This window comes from Podarcis gaigeae (assembly GCF_964106915.1).
Source record: "Podarcis gaigeae genome assembly, chromosome: 10".
NCBI lineage: Eukaryota > Metazoa > Chordata > Lepidosauria > Squamata > Lacertidae > Podarcis > Podarcis gaigeae.
The window spans coordinates 2960642-2981233 of NC_139686.1; the positions used below are offsets into that span (position 1 = coordinate 2960642).

General features: G+C 48.6%; 4 protein-coding genes across 5 annotated transcripts in view; all 4 read right to left on the minus strand.

Moving 5' to 3' along the window:
* The window catches only part of LOC310826027 (uncharacterized protein), a 179230-nt gene that overhangs the window by 10967 nt on the left and 147671 nt on the right, over positions 1-20592 (minus strand). The gene's annotated exons all lie outside the window — the stretch shown is intronic.
* The window catches only part of LOC310825817 (uncharacterized protein), a 48414-nt gene that overhangs the window by 10967 nt on the left and 16855 nt on the right, over positions 1-20592 (minus strand). The window contains exons 4-5 of the mRNA XM_083699638.1: positions 17096-17255; positions 14690-14833 (exon numbers count right to left, since the gene is read on the minus strand). The gene's annotated coding sequence lies outside the window, so the exon portion shown is untranslated. The remainder of the gene's footprint in view (positions 1-14689; positions 14834-17095; positions 17256-20592) is intronic.
* LOC310825818 (uncharacterized protein) lies at positions 2391-19058 on the minus strand (the record flags this gene model as incomplete). The annotated part of the gene is made up of 2 exons (XM_083699639.1): positions 18214-19058; positions 2391-3537 (listed from the first exon to the last, which is right to left on the minus strand). The coding sequence occupies exon 2, from the start codon at positions 3408-3410 to the stop codon at positions 2391-2393; it is 1020 nt and encodes a 339-aa protein (XP_083555765.1). The 5' UTR covers positions 3411-3537; positions 18214-19058.
* The window catches only part of LOC310825819 (uncharacterized protein), a gene marked incomplete at its 5' end in the record, with an annotated part of 35816 nt that continues 27236 nt past the window's right edge, over positions 12013-20592 (minus strand). The window contains one exon of the mRNA XM_083699640.1: positions 12013-13901. Coding sequence (XP_083555766.1) covers positions 12964-13901 — 938 coding nt within the window. The 3' untranslated portion in view covers positions 12013-12963. The remainder of the gene's footprint in view (positions 13902-20592) is intronic.

A 20592-nucleotide genomic window follows, 5' to 3' on the forward strand; every position in this document is an offset into this window, starting at 1 on the left:
GAAAAGACAATGGGGAGGCTCCTCCCATCTCTTCCTCTCTTTTAAATTGGTACCAGTGAAGGCAGTGAATTCCCTGTGTGTCTTTCTGGAGGTGGTTGGAGGATGGATGGCAGCTAAGGGATTGAGGTTGAGCTTGCCCCTAAAGGACTAGGTCATCACCTTTGAGTATTGGGGTCAGTGCCCCTATTCCTCCAGCAGGAGCGATTGTGGGGCTTCCTCGCCCGCTTCCATTCAGCTCCGCCATTCCCAAAGGGCAATTCTTCTTCAGCCATTGTGGGTGCAGACGGGCTGGAAGCTGAAGTGGCTTCCCTTTGAGTATGCTTTGCTTCGCTTTCTGCTGACCTCAGTCTGTTGGATTGTGGCCAGCTTTCCTCTTCCATTTCCCTGAATGCTGAGCAGTGTTGGATATGTGGGGAAGCAAAATTCACCCCAGAACTTTTCTGCAGGTTTCCCTCCGCAGCACAGAAGGATTGGGGGGGGGGGGACACGTACTAATAAACGAACACTCCTATGAATGGAGAGAAGCAGAAAGTGGAGTCCCCTATAGATCAGTATTGGGACCTGTGGCTTTTCAACCTGTTCATTCATGATCTAGAGTGAGCAAAGTTTGCTGATGGCAGTAAATTGTCCAGGAGTGTTCAAACATAGACAGAATGCAAGGAGCTCCAAAAAGAGCTCTCCAAATGGGGAGAATGGGCTGAAAATACAGTTCATTGTCAACAAGATTAAAGTGATGCATGTTGCGGGGCAGGGAAACACCCTCTTAATATCATGTGCAGGATCATAGGGTCTGAACCAGGTTTCTCTGTGTGCTCTAGGAGACCAGGGGAGAGGGGAGCTGGTCGCAGCAGGAGGGGGAGGCTCCCTGGATGCTTCAGCTGATGGCCTCCTCTTCTGGGTCTCCTGGCCCCCTCCTATCCTCCCTCTGAGCCTGAACTGCTCTCTGCCCCAGCCTCTTCCTGCTCACCAAACCCTGTTTCCTCCTCTGCTTGCAACACCTCCCCCTCCCATTCTGCTCCCTTTTCTACCGCTTTCTGCTCATCGCTATCCCACCACCAGTCCCCAGATTCTGAGCCTTCTTCCCTTGTGGGTCCCCCAGCTGGTGCTCCCCCCACCCCACGAACCTAGCCAGTCCATGACAGCAAAAGCAGAAACAACAGTAAAATCAATATGATGGTAATATGCACTGTGGTCCTCTGGTAGGGAAACTCCCTATCAGCATGACTCAATAATAACTTCTTGGACTATGGAAAAGTACTATCTTCTCCAATCCCCAGAATAAGCAGGAACTCTGGGGTTGCCCCATGGGGTTCATGAGTGAATACGGGACCCACCAGGAGACTTCCCTCGTACCTGCAGCCCCTCCTTCCCCCTCTTGAAATTAGGCTTGTGGGGAAATCTCCCATTCAATTTCAGTATTTCAAGTTTTCTTCAGAACGCGCAGGAGGCAGGGATGAAGTTCTGGAGAAGAAGAAGTGTTTGGAGATCATGCAGTGGTGGGGGTGAGAGAGTTTGTGGCAAAAACTGTCTTGCATGTTTGAGTAGAGCAACTCCAGGGCATGAGCTAAGTATAACCAGAGTACGGGCCACGTGTAGAGCAAGTCCCACACTGAGGTCAAAAACACACACAGAGGCAGCAGGACTTCTTCAGAAATAGTTTACTGAGCTTTCAAAGCATACAGTTCTCATTGGTCCCTAGTGAGGCACAAAACTTAGCTCCTGAGAGCAGATCCAGTTTCAACAGTAAAAAAATTTAGCAGACAGGAAATCTAAGTCAGGCACACAAACCGGCAGAAGGGAGCAAGGGAGGAAAGAGGCTGGAAGGACACAGAGCAATGTGTTTTGTCAGGGAATGGTCTGAAGCCAAATATGGGGGAATCCATTCTCAAGCAGATTAGCTTTCCTCAGAAGAGGAGCTGGAGGGTGAGAAACGGCCCCCCTCGTTTCCAGTGGTCTCAGAAGCAGGGAGAGACACAGACAGAGAGCAGATTAGACAGGAGTTACCTAGTTGGAGATAATGACAAGAGAGACAGACTCAGCTGGCCCTGTAGCAAGAAGACAGATTTCCTCTGAGTGGAACATGTCCCGTGCTCCATACATCTAAATGTGTTCTCCCATGTGAGACTCCCTAAATGTTTCCTAAACACTCCATTATAACTAAAGAACTTTCTATAATCCTTCCATTTAAATTGCTTCTCCTCTTTGAGTTTGTTGATCGTTTGTAGGGTGGCAAATATTGAAGTTCTTCCTGTGCATGTCTGTTGATGTTCCACTAGGACTGAAACTCTTATCACCTTTGCTGACATTTATATGGTTTGTCTCTTGTGTGAGTTTGTTGTTGAAAATCAAGGATTCCACTAGACCTGCAGCTCCTTCGACACTCCATACATTTAAATGGTTTCTCCAATGTAAGTCTGCTGATGTTTTCTTAGATTTCCACTCCGATCGAAGACATTTCCACACACCATAAATTTATAAGGTTTTTCACCCGTGTGAGTCTGTTGATGTCTTCTAAGGGTTGCATTGAATCTGAAGCTCTTTCCACACTCCAGGCATTTAAGGGATCCATTATCACTAAAGCTCTTTCCACATTCCATACATTTAAATTGTTTCTCCCCTGTGTGAGTCCGCTGATGTGTTCGAAGTATTGCATTCTGACTGAAGCTCTTTCCACACTCCATGCATTTAAATGTTTTCTCTCGTGTGTGAGTCTGTTGATGTGTTCTACGGGTTCCATTATCACTAAAGCTCTCTCCACACTCCATGCATTTAAATGGTTTCTCACCTGTGTGAGTCCGTTGATGTTTTCTAAGGGATCCACTATCACTAAAGCTTCTTTCGCAATCCATGCATTTAAATGGTTTCTCCCCTGTGTGAGTCTGTTGATGTGTTCTAAGTTGTCCATTATCACTGTACCTCTTTCCACAATCCATACATTTATATGGTTTTTCACCCGTGTGAGTCCGTTGATGTATATTGAGGTGTCCACTCTGACTGAAACTCTTTCCGCACTCCATACATTTATATGGTTTCTCTCCTGTGTGAGTCTGTTGATGTCTTTGGAGGGTTGCATTGAAACCGATGCTTTTTCCACACTCCATGCATTTAAATGGTTTCTCCCCTGTATGAGTCCATTGATGTCTATTGAGGTTTGCGTTGAAACCAAAGCTCTTTCCGCACTCCTGGCATTTAAATGGTTTCTCCCCTGTGTGAGTCCGTTGATGTCTTCTAAGTTTTCCATTATCACTAAAGCTCTTTCCACACTCCATGCATTTAAATGGTTTCTCCCCTGTTTGTGTCTGTTGATGTATACTGAGGTGTCCACTCTGACTGAAATTTTTCCCACACTCCATACCTTTAAGTGGTTTCTCCCCTGTTGGAGGTTGTTGATGTGAACTATGTGTGCTCATTCAATGAAGCATATTCCACATTTCACACATTTTCATTTCTATTCCTAATGAAACGAAAGGTGCCCCATTCCCTGGAGTTCTGACTGTCTTCTCAATCTTCTTCTTCAGAGTGGGAGGAAAGGAAATCCTGTTTTGGTTTCAAGGAAGAGAACAAAGGGAAAGAGAACACATCAAGCTCCATTAGCACCTTCTCCTATTTCAACATCTCCTACACTCCCTCACCTCCTACCCATGTTCCCAATTTTTAGGAAATGAAGTTGCCATGTCAAATGATAGTAATTAATGAGCAACTTTCCAAATCCACACTCATTGTTCACAAAGCAGCTTGATTTTTAAAAGAATGATTTGCTGTCTGATCTCGTGTCTGTCTTCTGACAAAGAACTATCCAAAAATGACACTGAAAAGCAGGATATTCAAGGCAAATAGATAAACTGTACAAAATGTAATATTGATTCACAAATGGCCTGAAGTTGTGTTATTTCTGTGGACATGAATTTATTCCTGTTCTGTCTTAAAGATCATAATCATACGATTCCCCCCCCCCCCCCGGATCCGGGAGTGATCCGAGAGAGAGAGCCTGTTGAGGAGACATAGAAGATTCTGACAGCTGTCAAACTAGCTGTCAAAGTTGGAAAAAAATAGAGAACTTTGTTTCTGTTGTATTTGCTGGTTATATTTGTTACAATAGAGTTATAAATTCTTGGAAACAAAGAAGAACTGAAACAAGTTAACTTGACTTTTGGATTTGAACTGGAAGGAATACTAAATAACCAGAATCCCTCTAGAGGGGGTTCAGGGACATTACAAGAATGGCTACAGGTGGAAAAATACAGGCTGAACTGGACAAGGCTTTTTTTCTCTTGGGAAAGTTGCAAGAGCAAAGTGATGTTTTGGCTACAAGTGTCACAACTTTGAAGTCAACAGTAAATAAACTTACTGAGTTGGATAAGGACTTGACTCAAAAAGTCCAGGCAGCTGAACAAGAAAAGAAATCTGAGAAATTTGAGGAAGTGGAGTGTCAGGGAACTGCCATCGGAAGAACAGGTGGTAGAAAGGCTCCAGGAGAATAGGAGAGACTCTGCAGCAGAAGAGGGAACCAGTAGGGGGAGAGCAGGAGCTCAAAGGGAAAGGGAGTCGGAGGGGAGGCTCTGGGATACTTCCAGTGAGAACAGTGAGGAGGTAACAAGACCCCCTTTAGGAACCCCCACCCCTCGCCGGAAGCTGTCACGCAGAGAGTCCAGGAGGCGCATGTCCGTCAAACAGCTTTTATGTTGGAGTAAGTTCCGTAGACGCCCACTGTCGGATTCTACCAGCGACTGACGGAGTCATGCTTTGGGGGCTCCGTTAGAGACTCAGGTTGGCTGACCAGCCAAAACCCGGAGGGATCAAGCTTTACGCACAAGCAGCTCATTATCCCATCACAGCAATCCGACAGTCTTTGAAAGCAGCTTGTGCAAGCAGAGGGCATCATGAGCGAACCAGCTGGAACCGGAGGAGCAGGAGCTGGAGCTGGAGCGGGTCCAAACCTGGAAGAAAGGTACAGGGCGTTGGAGGTCCAGCTCGCGCTGCAAACGGCGAGGCTCGAGGAGAGGAGGGCTCAAGATGCGGATAAGGGGAAAACCACCCCTCTTGCCAGAAAGGTGCCTGGATTGGTGCAGAAATTTGGGGGGGGATCCCAGGAACTATCAAGCCTTTAGAACAGAGATGCAATATGCTCTCAATCTACTGGTTGATGACTTCCCCGATGAGAACTCTAGAGTGGCGTACGTTATTGGCCATCTAGAGGGAGGGGCGAAGGACTGGGTTAGACCCCTGATGGCAGCCAACAATGAAATCTTAAAGGACACAAGGAGGTTTTTCCGCGCCATGGACCTGATGTTTTCCAGCGAGATTGAGCAGGGAGTGGTGCGCAGGCAGTTAATGGCGTGTAAACAGGGGAGCCGATCTGTACGTGAGTACTGGACTGAGTTCACCATGTTGATACATAGACTGGGGTGGGACCTAGCGAGTGAACCTATTCAAATGCTGTTTGAAGAAGGGCTCTCTCCGGCAGTGAAAGATGAACTTTCCCAGGCGCCTAGGGCAGAGTCTATGGACCAGCTGACTAAATCTGCGCTGTCCATAGGAGCGTGCCAGGAGGCAAGAGCTTTGGAAAAGCGGGAAGGAAAGGGGGAACGTTGGAAGGACTTCCGCTTTCCAGAGATTCCGGAGCAGCCTTTCCCGCCAGCAGAGCCGATGGAACTTGGAACAGCGCGCGCGCACGCAGTTTCAAACACCAGTGAAGGGCGGAGGAAGGAGGGAAAGAGTGCCAAGAAATGTTATCTCTGCCAACAGCCAGGTCACTTTGCCAGAGTCTGTCCGCAAAGGAAGGAATGGCAAGGGATGGCGGGAACTGTTGGGGGGAAGGAGGAAGAAGAAATCAAGGAGCAAGTAAAAGCCAACGCCTGGCTGCCAACATCAGGGCACAGCAGCCAGGCCAAGGAGTAGTGAATGTGCCCACGCCGGAACCTCCAAGACCAGCGCTTGTGATAGAGGTGTTGCTGGAACTGTCAAACGGACACCCACTAAAGATAAAAGCACTATTGGATTCAGGCAGCTCCTGTAATTTCATGAGTAAGGAGTTTGCAGCTGAACACCAGATACAGACTATCCCATTAAGTAAGCCTTTGCAGGTTACCACGATTGATGGGAGGGAACTGTTGGGAGGAGAAGTGAGCCAACAGACTGTGCCAATGATAATGAGGGTGGCAAGACACACAGAACTGATAGCGTTTAACGTAGCCACCTTGGGAGGAGCTCCTATTATTTTGGGGATGAGCTGGCTGGCACTACATGATCCGCTAGTAGGCTGGCATCAGAGGGTGGTTTCCTTTGGATCAGCACATTGCCTAGAACACTGCAAGGAGGGAGAGGCTCAGGCAGGGGCCAGGGCCACTCTAGCCGGGATGGAAGTGATGGACAAGGGGAGGGTGCCACGACAATACGCTGACATGATTGACGTATTCAGCGAAAAGGAAGCAGATAAACTGCCCCCGCACAGACCCTTTGACTGTCAAATTACCTTACTCCCAGGAGCACAATTGCCAGTGGGCAAGCTGTATGCGATGTCAGACAGTGAGATGCAGGAGTTAAGGGAGTTCATTGACAAGAATCTCAAGCGAGGTTTCATCAGAGAGTCACGAGCGGTGGGGGGCAGCCCAGTGTTCTTTGTGGACAAAAAAAACACGGGTAAACCCAGGCTTGTGTGTGATTTCAGGGCCCTAAATGCAGTGTCAGAACCAGTGACTTTCCCTATGCCTAGAATTGATGACATTCTGACACGGGTGAGAAAAGGGAAAATTTTTACCAAGCTGGACCTTAGGGGGGCATATAACTTGATACGTGTGAGAAAGGGGGATGAGTGGAAGACCACTATGTTCACCCCCTTGGGGGCTTTTGAGTACCTGGTTATGCCTTTCGGATTACAAGGGGGCTCAGCCTGTTTTCAATCATTCATGAATCACGTCCTGGGGCCATTGCTCTACAAGAACTGCGCAGCGTTCTTAGATGACGTCCTGGTGTACTCTGAAAATGAGGAGCAGCATGTGCGAGATGTAAGAGAGGTACTGAGCAAACTGCGAGAAAACCGGCTGTGGGTGAAACTGGAGAAGTGTCAGTTTCATACCAGGGAGGTGGAATTCCTGGGGTACCGGTTGTCTGACAAGGGATTGGCCATGGATCCCAGCAAGGTTCAAGCGGTACTGGAATGGAAAACACCAAAGACCAAGAAGGACGTGCAAAGGTTCCTGGGCTTCGGAAACTTCTATAGGAAGTTCATCAAAAACTTTGCCCATTTAACAGCGCCCATCATGGATTGTCTTAGCAGCAAGAAGAAATTTGTTTGGACGGAAGAAGCGCAGCGGGCATTCGAACGCTTAAAGCAGGCGTTTGCGTCGGAAGAGCAACTTTTGCACGTGGATCTACAACAACCAATGAGAGTGGAGACTGACGCGTCAGACCGAGTGGTGGGGGCCGTGCTTCTCCAGCCGGGAAAAGATACGTCTGAATGGAGACCGTGTGCATTCTTCTCGCGGAAGTTGAACAAATCCGAGAGGAACTACACAGTATACGACCGAGAACTGCTCGCCATTCATGAAGCATTCCGGAAATGGCGGCACTTGCTGATTGGGGCGCAGCACAAGGTTCAAGTCAGAACTGATCACAAAAATCTGGAATACTGGAGAACAGCCCGAGTGCTGAACCAGAGACAAGTGAGATGGGCCCAGGAGTTCTCCAAATTCCACTTTGAAATTCGTTACGTGCCAGGCTCCGAGAACGTAAGGGCGGACGCTCTTTCCAGGAAACCTGAGTACTTAGAGGGGGAGGGAGCGCCTGAGGAAAGGCATGTAATCCCTGAGGACCGCTGGGTGTGTGGGGCGGCTTTGGTGGGGCAGAGGGAATTGATAGCGAGTACTGAGAACGATGAATACGCCCAAGAGAAACTAAGAGAACTCAGGAGGACAGAGGAGAACACAGGGGGGTTTGAAGAAAAGAACGGGGCGTTGTATTACAAAGGGGCACTGTACATACCCGATGGGGAACTGAGGGGCAGAGTACTCAAGCAGTTGCACAACAGCCCCACAGCGGGGCACTTCGGGCAGCACAAGACCATGTGGTTGGTTACCAGGGAGTTTTGGTGGCCCAAGGTGAGGGAGGACATACGGGAATATGTCAGGGGGTGCGACAGGTGCCAGCGAGCGAAAGGGGAGAGGCTGGCACCGGCGGGGCTATTAGAACCCTTACCCACACCAGAACGGCCATGGGAGGCAGTATCCATAGATTTTATGACGGACCTGCCAAAATCCAAAGGCAAGACAGCGGTCATGGTGGTGGTAGATCTATTAACTAAGATGTGTCATTTTATAGCCTGTTCACATGCGGTCACAGCGGAGGAAACCGCCAAGTTGTTTGTAGAGCATATTTTCAGGTTGCATGGCGCCCCCTTGAGGGTGGTCAGCGACAGAGGGAAACAGTTTACTTCCAGGTTCTGGAGGAAACTCATGAGCTTACTGCACGTGGAAATCAATTTTTCAACTGCCCGGCACCCAGAAACAAATGGGCAAGCAGAGAGGGCAAACGGGATTTTACAACAATACCTGAGGTGTTATGTTCAGGACAGAGAAAATGATTGGGTAGATAAGTTACCTCTGGCAGAATTTGCCTACAACAACGCGGAGAATGTGTCCACAGGGATGAGTCCCTTTCTGGCAAATTATGGGTGTCATCCCCGGGCTTTTCCAGGAGAGGGAGGGAAGAGGTGGCGCGTGCCGGCGGCGGAACATTTTGTTGAAGAGATGGAAGCGATCCACCGTCAGCTCCAACTCAACTTAGAGAAATCCAAGGAAGAATATAAGAAGCAAGCAGACAGAAATAGGAGGGAAGGTGAAACTATAAGGGTGGGAAACCGGGTGTGGCTATCCACCCAAGGACTACCGTTCAAGGGAGGGAGTAAGAAATTGAGACCCAAAAGACTGGGACCCTTTGAGGTCATACAGCAGGTCACCCCAGTAGCATTCAAACTCAGATTGCCCAGTCACATGAAATTGCACCCAGTATTTCACAGGTCATTACTGTCGCCGTACCGAGAGGGACGTGAGTGGGGGGAACGTGAGAGGGAGGTCACCCAAACGCCCGTGATAGAAGAGAGAGAACGCGACATGAACGTGGCAGGAATCATTGATTCCAGGTGGAAGGGGAATCAGGTGGAATACTTGGTAGAATGGGAGGGGGAGGAAGAGTCAGAAAATACATGGGTACCGGCAGAGGCAGTCAATGACGAGATTTTAATAGAAACGTTTCATAGGCGTTTCCCAAGGAAACCGCAGCCCGTGGCACGATTTAGAAGGGAACATTTCGGGACCACCGATGAGGAAGGGGAGTTTGAAGGGTTCCCAGAGTCAGGGGTGGATGAGGAAGCAGACTCCGACGAAGAAGAGGAAGACGGGGCAAGAGACGGTAAGCCGTGGCAAGAAGTGTTTGAATCCACGGACGACGAGGAGAGTTCCTTCAGGGGCTTTCCACCCTCACCGCCAGTGGGAGAGGAGGCGGGAGGGGGTGAAGGGGGCCCTGGGGGGGAGGTGGATGTCAGGGAACTGCCATCGGAAGAACAGGTGGTAGAAAGGCTCCAGGAGAATAGGAGAGACTCTGCAGCAGAAGAGGGAACCAGTAGGCGGAGAGCAGGAGCTCAAAGGGAAAGGGAGTCGGAGGGGAGGCTCTGGGATACTTCCAGTGAGAACAGTGAGGAGGCAACAAGACCCCCTTTAGGAACCCCCACCCCTCGCCGGAAGCTGTCACGCAGAGAGTCCAGGAGGCGCATGTCCGTCAAACAGCTTTTATGTTGGAGTAAGTTCCGTAGACGCCCACTGTCGGATTCTACCAGCGACTGACGGAGTCATGCTTTGGGGGCTCCGTTAGAGACTCAGGTTGGCTGACCAGCCAAAACCCGGAGGGATCAAGCTTTACGCACAAGCAGCTCATTATCCCATCACATGGAGAAAGAGATATATGCTGATCAGGAGGAACAGGAAGGAGGGGCTGCAATGCTGCAGATGGCAAAGGAGAGCCAGAGGCCTGTCAAGATGGATACAAAGGAAAATAAGGACTGGATGATGAAAATCTGGTTTGAATTGAAGAATGAAGAATGGAAAGATCTCCTTTTGTGGAGATCTGAAGATCTATGGATTATAAATTTGATCAAGGTGGAAGTTGGATCCTTTGAGACATTTGGACTTAAAAGGATTAAGAAACAAGATTTGAGCTCCACTTTTAAATACGGAGGTCTGGCTGGAAGAAATATGGACATTATTGGGACAGAGCTTCTCCGAGATTTGGTGTTTAATACAAAGGACTATCAAAAAAACCGGCAGAGAGGAATTGAGAGAGAATTAAGAGCCTCGGACGTGAGGTCTCCAGGATGATAGCAGATGGACTGATGGACATTGGTTTGGGGATCGAAACCGGGAAAGGGAGGGTGGGGTTTGGGAATCCAAAGGGTGTATAATTATATTCTGATTCTTTTTATTTTGTTTTGTTATTAGTATAAAAATGGGGAATTCGTGGAAGGGAATTTGGGTCGACCTTAGAAAAAGGTTTTAAGAAGGAGTACTGACGTATAAAGACTGATGTATATAAGTTAAAATTGGATATATAAAATGAATTAAATATAATAATGAATTAAATATAATAAGGTTAAAAATTGGGGATAATAACTTGTTGAAATAACAATTGGAAATGGAATACAAGAAGGGGAGGCGCGGGGAAGTCGTGGAAATAGGTTATTGAAAATAAGGATTGTAAACGTTGAGTGTTTTTAATTCTTTTTTTTCTTTCCCCCCCTTTTTTCTGGATTTTCTTGAAAATTTTTATAAATATCTTTTTTTTAAAAAAGGAACTCTCTGAGTTCAGCAAAGCCAAACAGGATCTATTGTCTTGATACACTTGTATAGAACATTTCATAGAAACTCTGATGTCCTTAAACAGTTGCATCAACCATTCACAATCCATGAGTGAAAATGACAGAGCATTGAGTTCTGCTTCACAGGAACTTAGGCTTACTGTCGTCTGCTTCTTGCACAGCCAGTCAAACAGACAGTGGTTGTACATGTAGCATACTCCAGAAGTGCTTGTACCATCCGTGGTGTCACTTCCAAAACTAGCATCTGCAAAGATTTCAAGACCTCCAGTCTTCTGACTGGTGAACCTCAGGCTGTAGTGCATAGTCCCTTTCAAATAGCGGGCTATGCGCTTCAGAGCTTTCCTATCCAGTAGGATTGTTAGCATGTCTGCTAAGCAGGTTAGTGCTTACAGCTATGTCAGGTCTTGAGCATCTAGCAATAAAATTCAACTTGCCTAGAATGCATCTGTACAGCGTAGTGTCAGAAAACGCTTCAGCAGTACTATCTACCTGGTAACCTGTCACGATTGGTGTGTCTGCTGGGTTTGCATCAACCAGATTCAACCTGGTTAATACATCAGCAATTTTCGGTGTTTGGTGTACCAAAAAATTACCTGTTTGGTCCCTCTCCACCTGCAGAGAAAGATAGTTGGATACCTCACCAAGATCCTTCATGTCAAAGTGCTCTTTCAGCTGAGCTAGGGTGCTTGGGTACAAAGCCTGATTCTTCCAAAACATCAGAAGATCATCAACAAAACATAAACAATACTATCTTCCCCAAACCCCAGAATAAGCAGGAGCTCTGGGGTTGCCCCATGGGGTTCATGAGGGAAGATGCCCCCCCCCAGGAAACTTCCCTTGTACCTGCAACCCATCCTTCCCCCTCTTGCAATAAGGCTTGGGGAAAATCTCCCATTAAATTACAGCAATTTAAGTTTTCTTCAGAACACGTAGGAGGCAGCGAGAAGTTCTAGTGAAGAAGCAGTGTTCGGAGATCATGCGGTGGTGGGGGTGAGTTTGGTGCAAAAGCAAGTCACACACAGATGCACCCATCTTGCATGCTTGAGTACAGCAACTCCAGGGCATGAGCCAAGTATCGGCAGGGTAGGGGCCATGTGTAGAGCAATTCCCACACTGAGGTCAAAAATACACACAGAGGCAGCAGGACGTCTTCAGTAATAGTTTACTGAGTTTTCAAAGCATACAGTTCTCCCTGGGCCCCCAGTGATACACAAAACTTTGCTTCTGAGAGCAAATCCAGTTTCAGCCGTAAAGAAATACAGCACACAGGATATCTAAGTCAGGCACACAATCCGGCAGAAGGGAGCAAGGGAGGAAAGAGGCTGGAAGGACACAGGGCAATGGAGGTGTGTTTCCCTTCATGTGGTTTTGGAGGGAAGTCAGCAACTCGCCATCGGCTGGGGCTTCACGAAGCAAAGCTTTCTGCCGGCTGCTTCCAGGCAAATGAGCATCCCCGACACTGTGATCTGTGGGGTGTTGCCATATCAGTTGTTTTTGAAAGGTTATCATGATGTGGTCTAGAAACCAATATGGAAAAAATATATCGCCCAGCCCTAATCCTCACTGACCACCAGAAATCCAGATAAACCCTCACCCCTTCTCTATCAAAAGGTACTTTACATCTTAGATTATAATCACATTGTTTGACATTGCCTTCAATATTTCATTACTATACAGTTTTACACATAAATTCCAGAACTTAATTCCAGAACTTAACATGTGTTAATTACTGATTTCCTGGTGAGTTCATTTCTGTGAAGAAAAGAGTGGACTCTGAGAGGAAGACGTCCCACACTCCATACATCTAAATGGGTTCTTCCTTGTGAGAGTCCCTGGATTTTCCTTAAACACTCCTTTGTAAATAAAGCACTTTTTGCACTCTTCATTTAAGCTGCTTCTCCTCTTTGAGTTTGTTGATGCTTTGTAGGGTTTCAACTCCTAAAGTTCTTCCTGTCCGTGAGTCTGTTGATTTAGAACTTCCACTAGGACTGAACCTCTATCTACGTTCCTGATATTTATAAGGTTTGTCTTTTGTGTGAGTTTGTTGACATAAATCAAGGGTTCCACTCTGACTGCAGCTCCTACCACACGCCATACATTTAAACAGTTTCTCCGTCATGTGTCTGCCAATGTTTTCTAAGGTGTCCACTCTGACTGAAGCTCTTTCCGCACTCCAAGCATTTAAATGGTTTCTCTCCTGTTTGAGTCCGTTGATGACTTCTAAGGTGTTCATTATCAGTAAAGCTCATTCCGCACTCCAGGCATTTAAATGGTTTCTCTCCTGTGTGAGTCCGTTGATGTCTTCTAAGGTGTTCATTATCAGTAAAGCTCTTTCGGCACTCCACGCATTTAAATAGTTTCTCTCCTGTGTGAGTCCGTTGATGTCTTCTAAGGGTTCCATTATCACTAAAGCTCTTTCCGCACTCTATACATTTATATGGTTTCTCCCCTGTGTGAGTCCGTTGATGTGCTCTAAGGTTTCCATTATGACTAAAGCTTTTTTTGCACTCCATGCATTTAAATGGTTTCTCCCCTGTGTGAGTCCGTTGACGTCTTCTAAGGCTTCCATTATCACTAAAGCTCTTTCCACACTCTATACATTTATATGGTTTCTCCCCTGTGTGAGCCCGTTTATGTCTTCTTAGGTGTCCATTTCCAGTAAAGCTCTTTCCGCACTCCAGACATTTATACGGTTTCTCCCCTGTGTGAATCCGCTGGTGTAATTTAAGGTCTCCATTCTGACTGAAGCTCTTTCCGCACTCCAGGCATTTAAATGGTTTCTCCCCTGTGTGAGTCCGTTGATGACTTCTAAGGCTTCCATTATCACTAAAGCTCTTTCCGCACTCTATACATTTATATGGTTTCTCCCCTGTATGAGTCCCTTGATGTCTTCTAAGGCTTCCATTATCACTAAAGCTCTTTCCGCACTCTATACATTTATATGGTTTCTCCCCTGTGTGAGTCCGTTGATGTATTCTAAGGCTTCCACTAATACTAAAACTCTTCTCACACTCCAGCCATTTAAATGGTTTCTCCCCTGTGTGAATCCGTTGATGTGTTCTAAGGGTTCCAATATCAGTGAAATGTTTCCCACACTCCATCCCTTTAAATGGTTTCTCCCCTGTTGGAGGTCGTTGATGTGAACTATGCGTTCTATTCAATGATGCATAGTCCGCATTTCACACATTTTAATTTCTATTCCTAATGGGGGGGAAAGGTACCCAATCCCCTGGAGTTTTGACTGTCTTCTCCATCTCCTTCTTCAGAGTGGGAAGAAAGGGAATCCTGTTTTGATTTCAAGGAAGAGAACAAAGGGAAAGAGAACACATCAAGCTCCATTAGCACCTTCTCCTATTTCCACGTCTCCTACATTCCCTCACCTCCTACCCATGTTCCCAACTTTCAGGAAATGAATCTGCAATTATGTCAAATGATAGTAATGCATCAGCAACCTTTCCTAATCTTCAACCAATGTTCATAAAGCAACTTGATTTTTTAAAGAACGGTGTGCTGTCTGATCACGTGCCCGTCTTTTGCCGCAGGAATATCCTAAAATGACACTGAAAAGCAGGATATTCAAGGGAAAATGATAAACTGTACTTAGTGGAATATGTAGTAACTTGGAAATGTAGTATTGATTCAGTAATGGCCTGAAGTTGTGTTATTTCTGGGGACATGAATTTATTCCTGTTCTGTCTTAAAGATCATAATCATACGATGTCATGGTGTGTTAGGGAAGCGGTAGTACCTTTGGTGGGGGAAATGTCATGCACCTTACGGGGTAATTTATCCAGCATTGGTCCCCACCCTGCACTCAGCTCTCACGTGTTTCTTCCAGAAGCTGTCGGGATGGAATAGGGGCCACAATCCCAGGAACGGCTTCAACTGGCTGGCTAAACCAGGTGAGGATAGCTGATGGGTCTCAAATCCTTGGTGTATTAGGGAATTCTGTTGAGCTGAAGGCAGGCCCTGGTGGATGGAGAGGATGAGAACAACAGTGGATCCCACAGTCAAGAAGGCATATGTCAGTGAATCCCACAGTCAAGAAGGCATAATGAAAGTCCTGTTCCTGGAGCTTTTGGGGGTGCAGGACCAGGAAAGCTTCTGCCACCATGATCCTTCCAGTTGGGATTCAGGCCTCATCATGCAACAGAAACTGTCCTGGTTATGCTGCATGATGATCTCGGATGGGCTAGAGTCTGAGGGGAAAGCTGTTTCCTGGTTCTGCTGGATCTCTTAGCAGCTTTGGAGACGGTTGACCATTGTATCCTTCTGGACCCTCTGGGGTGCTGGGGACCCTGCTCTGCAGCGGTTCCCCTCCTTCCTCCTGGGCCATGTCCAGAAAGTGGTGTTGGGGGATGAGTGTTCAGACCCCTGGGCTCTCACTTGTGGGGTGCCTCGGGGCTCTGTCCTCTCCCCATGCTTTTTAATATCTATATGAAGCCGCTGGGAGAGATCATCAGGGGTTTTTGGCTGGGTGTTCAGAGGCATGTGGGTGATACCCAGCTCTTCCTGTATTTTAAATTAGAACCCGTGAAGATAGTGAATGGCCTGTGTTGGTGGCCTTGGTGGTTTGTGGATAAATGGCGGCTAACAGATTGAGGTTGAATCCTGACAAGACAGAAGCACTGTCCCTAGGGGACAGGTGGCAGGCAGACCCTACCAGCCTACAGACTGTCTCACTAGAGTGGTCAATGCTCTGGTTACCTCCTGCTTGGTCTACTGCAATGCGCTCTACATGGAGCTACCTTTGAAGGTGAAACAGAAACAGAAACTAATTCAGAATGTGACAGCTGGACTAGTAACTGGGAGCAGCTGCCTAGACCACATATCACTGGTCCTAAAGGATCTTCCCTGGCTCCCAGTGCATTTCCAAGCGCAATTCAAACTGATGGTGTTGACCTGTAAGTGTCATGGCTGCATTTTTCAGGAAAAGAAAATTGTTGATCTAATGTATAGAGATCATTCCTAGTCTATTAGTTCAAGAAGGTTCTGTTGGTTTTACTCTGTGTGAGTCAAAGCTGATGTTTTCTCTAGCTGGAATATTTTAGCTGATCAGGGAGTTTCCTTTCTGCTGAGAGCAGGTGGTGGAATAAGTTGTAATGAGATTATGCTGAACCTTCCTTGTTTTGGGAACCAGAAGAAGCTGGTTTAAACTGGAGTGAGCCAAGCTTGTTATCCAGTCCCAAGGTTACTCTGGCACTGAATTGTTTATAAATTACAGTCTTGAAAGGCGCCTGGGCCCACTTCCTATTCTGCTATTCTCTACTCTGCTTGTGTTTTTCTTACCTGAGTGCTGTTTTGCTATGCTATGTTAGGGTTTTACTGTAAATTCAGTTTTTGGATTCTTATGCTTCTTTGCCTTCAGTACTAAATTTATCTGCTGAATGGATTTTTTGCTGCCTCTGAGTGTTTTTTTCTACTCTGCTAACTATATGTCAGTCTTGGAGATCATTATGGAGGAGCAAGATCTGCGACCTAAAGCCCTCAACCGCCTTGGCCCTGTAGACCTGAAGGAGCGTCTCCACCCCCATCCTTCACTCTGAACACTGAGGTCCTCCTCTGAGGTCCTCCTGCTGGTCCCCTCTCTGTGATAAGTGAGGGTACAGGGAAGCAGGCAGAGGGCCTTCTCGGTGGTGGCGCCCGCCCTGTGGAACGCCCTCCCTTCAGAGGTCAAGGAAATGACCAACTACCTGACATTTGGAAGACAGCAGAAGGCAGCCCTGTATGGGGAGGTTTTTAATGTTTGATGTTTTACTGTCTTTTATGTGTACAGTGGTACCTCAGATTACATACACTTCAGGTTACAGACTTCGCTAAACCAGAAATAGTGCTTCAGGTTAAGAACTTTGCTTCAGGATGAGAATAGAAATCAGGCTCCGGCTCTGCGGCAGCAGGAGGCCCCATTAGCTAAAGCGTTGCTTCAGGTTAAGAATAGTTTCAGGTTAAGTATGGACCTCCGGAACAAATTAAGTACATAATCTGAGGTACCACTGTACTGGAAGCTGCCCAGAGTGGCTGGGGAAACCAAACCAGATGGACAGGATGTAAATACTACAATCATTCTTATTACATTGTGATTTTTTGTAGTTATTTTGGAATTTGTACTGCAATATCAGCTTATGAAATGTTATGGGTGGAGAAAATCACAGGGTTGCCGTAAATTATAATCCCACCCACAAACTCTCATTCACATACAGTGTGTAAATTTGGGAAGGTCACAGACCTCACCTGTGCTAATACTGGCAGTCTTTGGCCTGCACAGGCACACCCGGTGTAGAGCCTCCAGCCACAGGCACTCTCTATCATGAAAATGGGTCCTTTGACTGGGATGATTCATGCAGTCGTTGTCATTGGATGTATCTCAGCTTGTCAGTCACTCTGACATTGCCTACAAAGAATAAGAGGAACAGAAATGCTTTTGAGGTGCAACTTCTGTATCAGCCCTGAGCGCCATTCCATGAACTCTGCACCCCTGTTTCTAATGACAGGTGTACATTATCCTCACCCTCAGCGGAAAAGACATTAAAGATGGAAGCCTGAGAAAGAGGAAAAGGTTTCTGGCTGCTTCCTGGGTGGGATTGGGGAAACCAAGAGCCGCTTCTGAGAAGGCCTCCCCCCTCCCCTATTCCTCTGGGGATTTCCTCTCCTCTTCCTCTCGGGGACCAGTGGGTGGACTGGGCCGAATCGCTGTGTCTGGACAGGGCAGGGGCTTATGGGGTGGGAAGAGGATGGAGATTGCAGGAAAGAAGGGGTGGGGGGGACAGGACCCCCCACTTTCCAGGAATCCCTCTCTGGTCGCATTGAAGGGGGGGGTTGATTCCTGGGCTGGAGGGAGAAGCCAAGGCAGCCCCTCGATGGAGACGTCTCCCCCTCCGCAAAGACTGGTCTCCTCCCCCCCGCCAATGCTGCGCTTCCTTCCCCAGGGATGCTCCCCTCCCTCCTCCCCCCACCCTTGGCCCCCTCCCTCTCTCCCAGAGTCTCCCCTGCACCCAGAGGCCCCCTTTGCCCGGCTCACCCCTCGCCATGCGCGACCCATCTCTCCGTCCCTATTGCCCCCCCAAGATAAGCCGGGGAGGGACAGGGGGGTCTCTATCCCGGCGCCTCCCGCACCCCTTAACCCTTTCCTGGCCCGCTTCTCCGCGCCCCAGGGATGCCTGCGCGGGGGAAAGGGGGCCGGGGAGTCCACGTGGGACCCCATGGGTGGGCGCCCCACGTCCTCCCCTGCCAAGGAAAGCCCCCTTCGCTGCAGGCGTGCAGGGATCCCAGCCCCACGGAAGGCGCTTGGGGGAGCTGGCGGGGTCTCTGGGTCCTTTTCTTCCCTCCTCCCCCCCCCGCGACCCCTTTACCTCTTTGTCCTCGCTCCCGATTCTCCTTTCCTTTCCTGCAACATCCACAGGGGGGGTCCCCTGCCTCCTAACTCCCTTTCCTAACTCCCCCCCCCCAGAGCCACGGGGCGGAGCAGCAATCCGGAGCGGAAGCTCCACTTCCGGGAGAAGCAGGCAGTTGGGGGGGCTCACACCCCCCCATTCCCGGAGCGAAGCCGGATTGGAGGAGGAGGAGGAGCCATGTATTGGGGGAGGGATTTGGGATGGTGGGGGCGGGGTGAGAGGAGGAGGATGTGCCGGGAGGGGAGGGGATTTATAGAGGAGGGGGGAGGAGAAAGTTCCCCCCTCTCCTCTTCCTTTAGTGGATCGGAGAGCGGGGGAGGGGCTGATCCCGGAGATCCAGCTGCAAAGAGGTGTCCCCCCCCCACAAGTGCTACATCCTCCCCCACCCCACGAGCTTAGATCCCTCCGTGTTTTAGGTCTTGGTGCTGTTCAAACCAGGAATGGAGGGGGGCAGCTAAAAGACTCCCCCCAAATCCCAGCTCCCCACCCCAGCCTCTGACTCAGGCCAGGACAAGGACCCTGGACACAGGCCCCGTCCAGGCACAACAGCCAAGAGGCTCAGCAAAGCAGCCGATACAATTGGAGCCAGAAGCGGATTCTATGTGTTAAGGGAGAAATCTGCGGACGTTGTGGACGTGTTTGTACGCTTGGGGAATTGTGGCTGCCTTGTGTCAAGTCTCCCCCCCCTTTGATAGTCCTTCCCTCATGCTGTAAAATAAAAGTGGAACTGTGCAGTTCCGATGTATGGCTGATTTTCTATGAATTTATAACAGAAACATTGCGTATGTCATGTGTGTGTGTGTGTGTGTGTGTGTGTGTGCGTGTGTGTGTGTGTGTGTGTGTGTGTGTGGTGTTTGTACAAACTGAATGATTGGGAGGGGGGTTTTCTGCAACACATGAATCCCAATCCCAAAGAAGGACAGTACCAAAGAATGGTCCACCTACCGCACAGTTGCGCTCATTTCACACGCTAGCAAAGGCTGGACAGGATGAATCCTGTAATAAAAAAATTAAGGTCTTATATATATATGTCAGAGGTTCGGGAGCAGAGACACAGGAGGGGGACCAAATGGAGAGCGAGGAGGAGGGATCCGAGGGAGGGGTAGGCAGTGACAGTAGCCAGAGGGATTCCACGAGCCTCTCCAGCGAATCGGAAGATTCACAGAAGGGAGCGCCGATGGCCAGGGAGAAGGGGGGGCCAAGAGGGAAACCCCAGAAGGAAGGGACCAGCGGGGACTCCCTGAGCAGCAGTTGGAAATCAGGACCAGCTTCGCCACCAGAACGCAGTAGGGAGGAGGAGTCCCAGGAATCGGGACCAGTGTTCTCGCTACCAGCGAGAGGAGATGAGTCAGGATTGACCACGCCTACATCGGGGAGCGGGGAAACGGTCAGAAGGAAGGTTACCAGCTGGGCGCGCGCGCCAAGTTCAAATGTACAGGCGAGCGGCACAGCAGGTAGCCCGGATAGGGAGCCAGGTCCTAAAGCCCGCCGGAAGGAGGGGCAAGACTCAGGGGGGTCAGCGTCAGAGGAATCCAGGAAGGAGGAAACCCCGGTGGGCAGAAGGACCCAGAGGAGGAAAGAACAGCGCAGGAGGTGGAGCAGGGCTAGGATCTTAAACTGGTGCGGAAGGGGTGGAGATCCAGAGGGGACTTCGCCGATCTAAGGTTAAAACGTAGGGCTGCACGCTCTGGCGTTGGAATGGAAACTAAACTTCAATAAAGACTTTTGTACATTACATCAACCAGGCGTTGGTCCTCTGCGAGCTGGGACCTAGAGGCAGCTCTGACAGTAAGTCCCCTCTCCTTTTACAACCTCACAACGTGAGGGAACGCAGCGAGGGGCAAAGATTGGTGCTTCGCGAGCTCACGAATACCAGGCAAAATGACTACTGAAGAGCAAATAGCAAGCCTGTGAAATGCAGTGACACAACTTACCGCAGAAGTTTTGGCATCCAAAAAGAAGGAAGACGAAGCAGCTGCTGTCTGCCAAGATCTGCGAACCAGGTTAGACGTGTTGACTACACAGGGGCTACCGGGACCCAGACCAGAAGGGATTGGGCTGGGGAAGAGAGGAGGGAGCCTTGTGTCTCATTTCGATGGGAACCTGCAGCAGTATCCTAACTTCAGAGCAGACGTGGTTTATGCGCTAAAGTTGCTGGAGAAGGACTTTAGAGATGAGGAGGAGAAAGTGGGATTCATAGTAGCGCATCTCCATGGAGAAGCTAAATCCTGGTTGCGCAATCTCTGGAGAGATAAGGATCCAGCCCTCCAAAATGCGGCTGCCTTCATTAAAGCGATGGATGCGTGTTTTTTGTCAGAGATTGATGTGGATATCGCC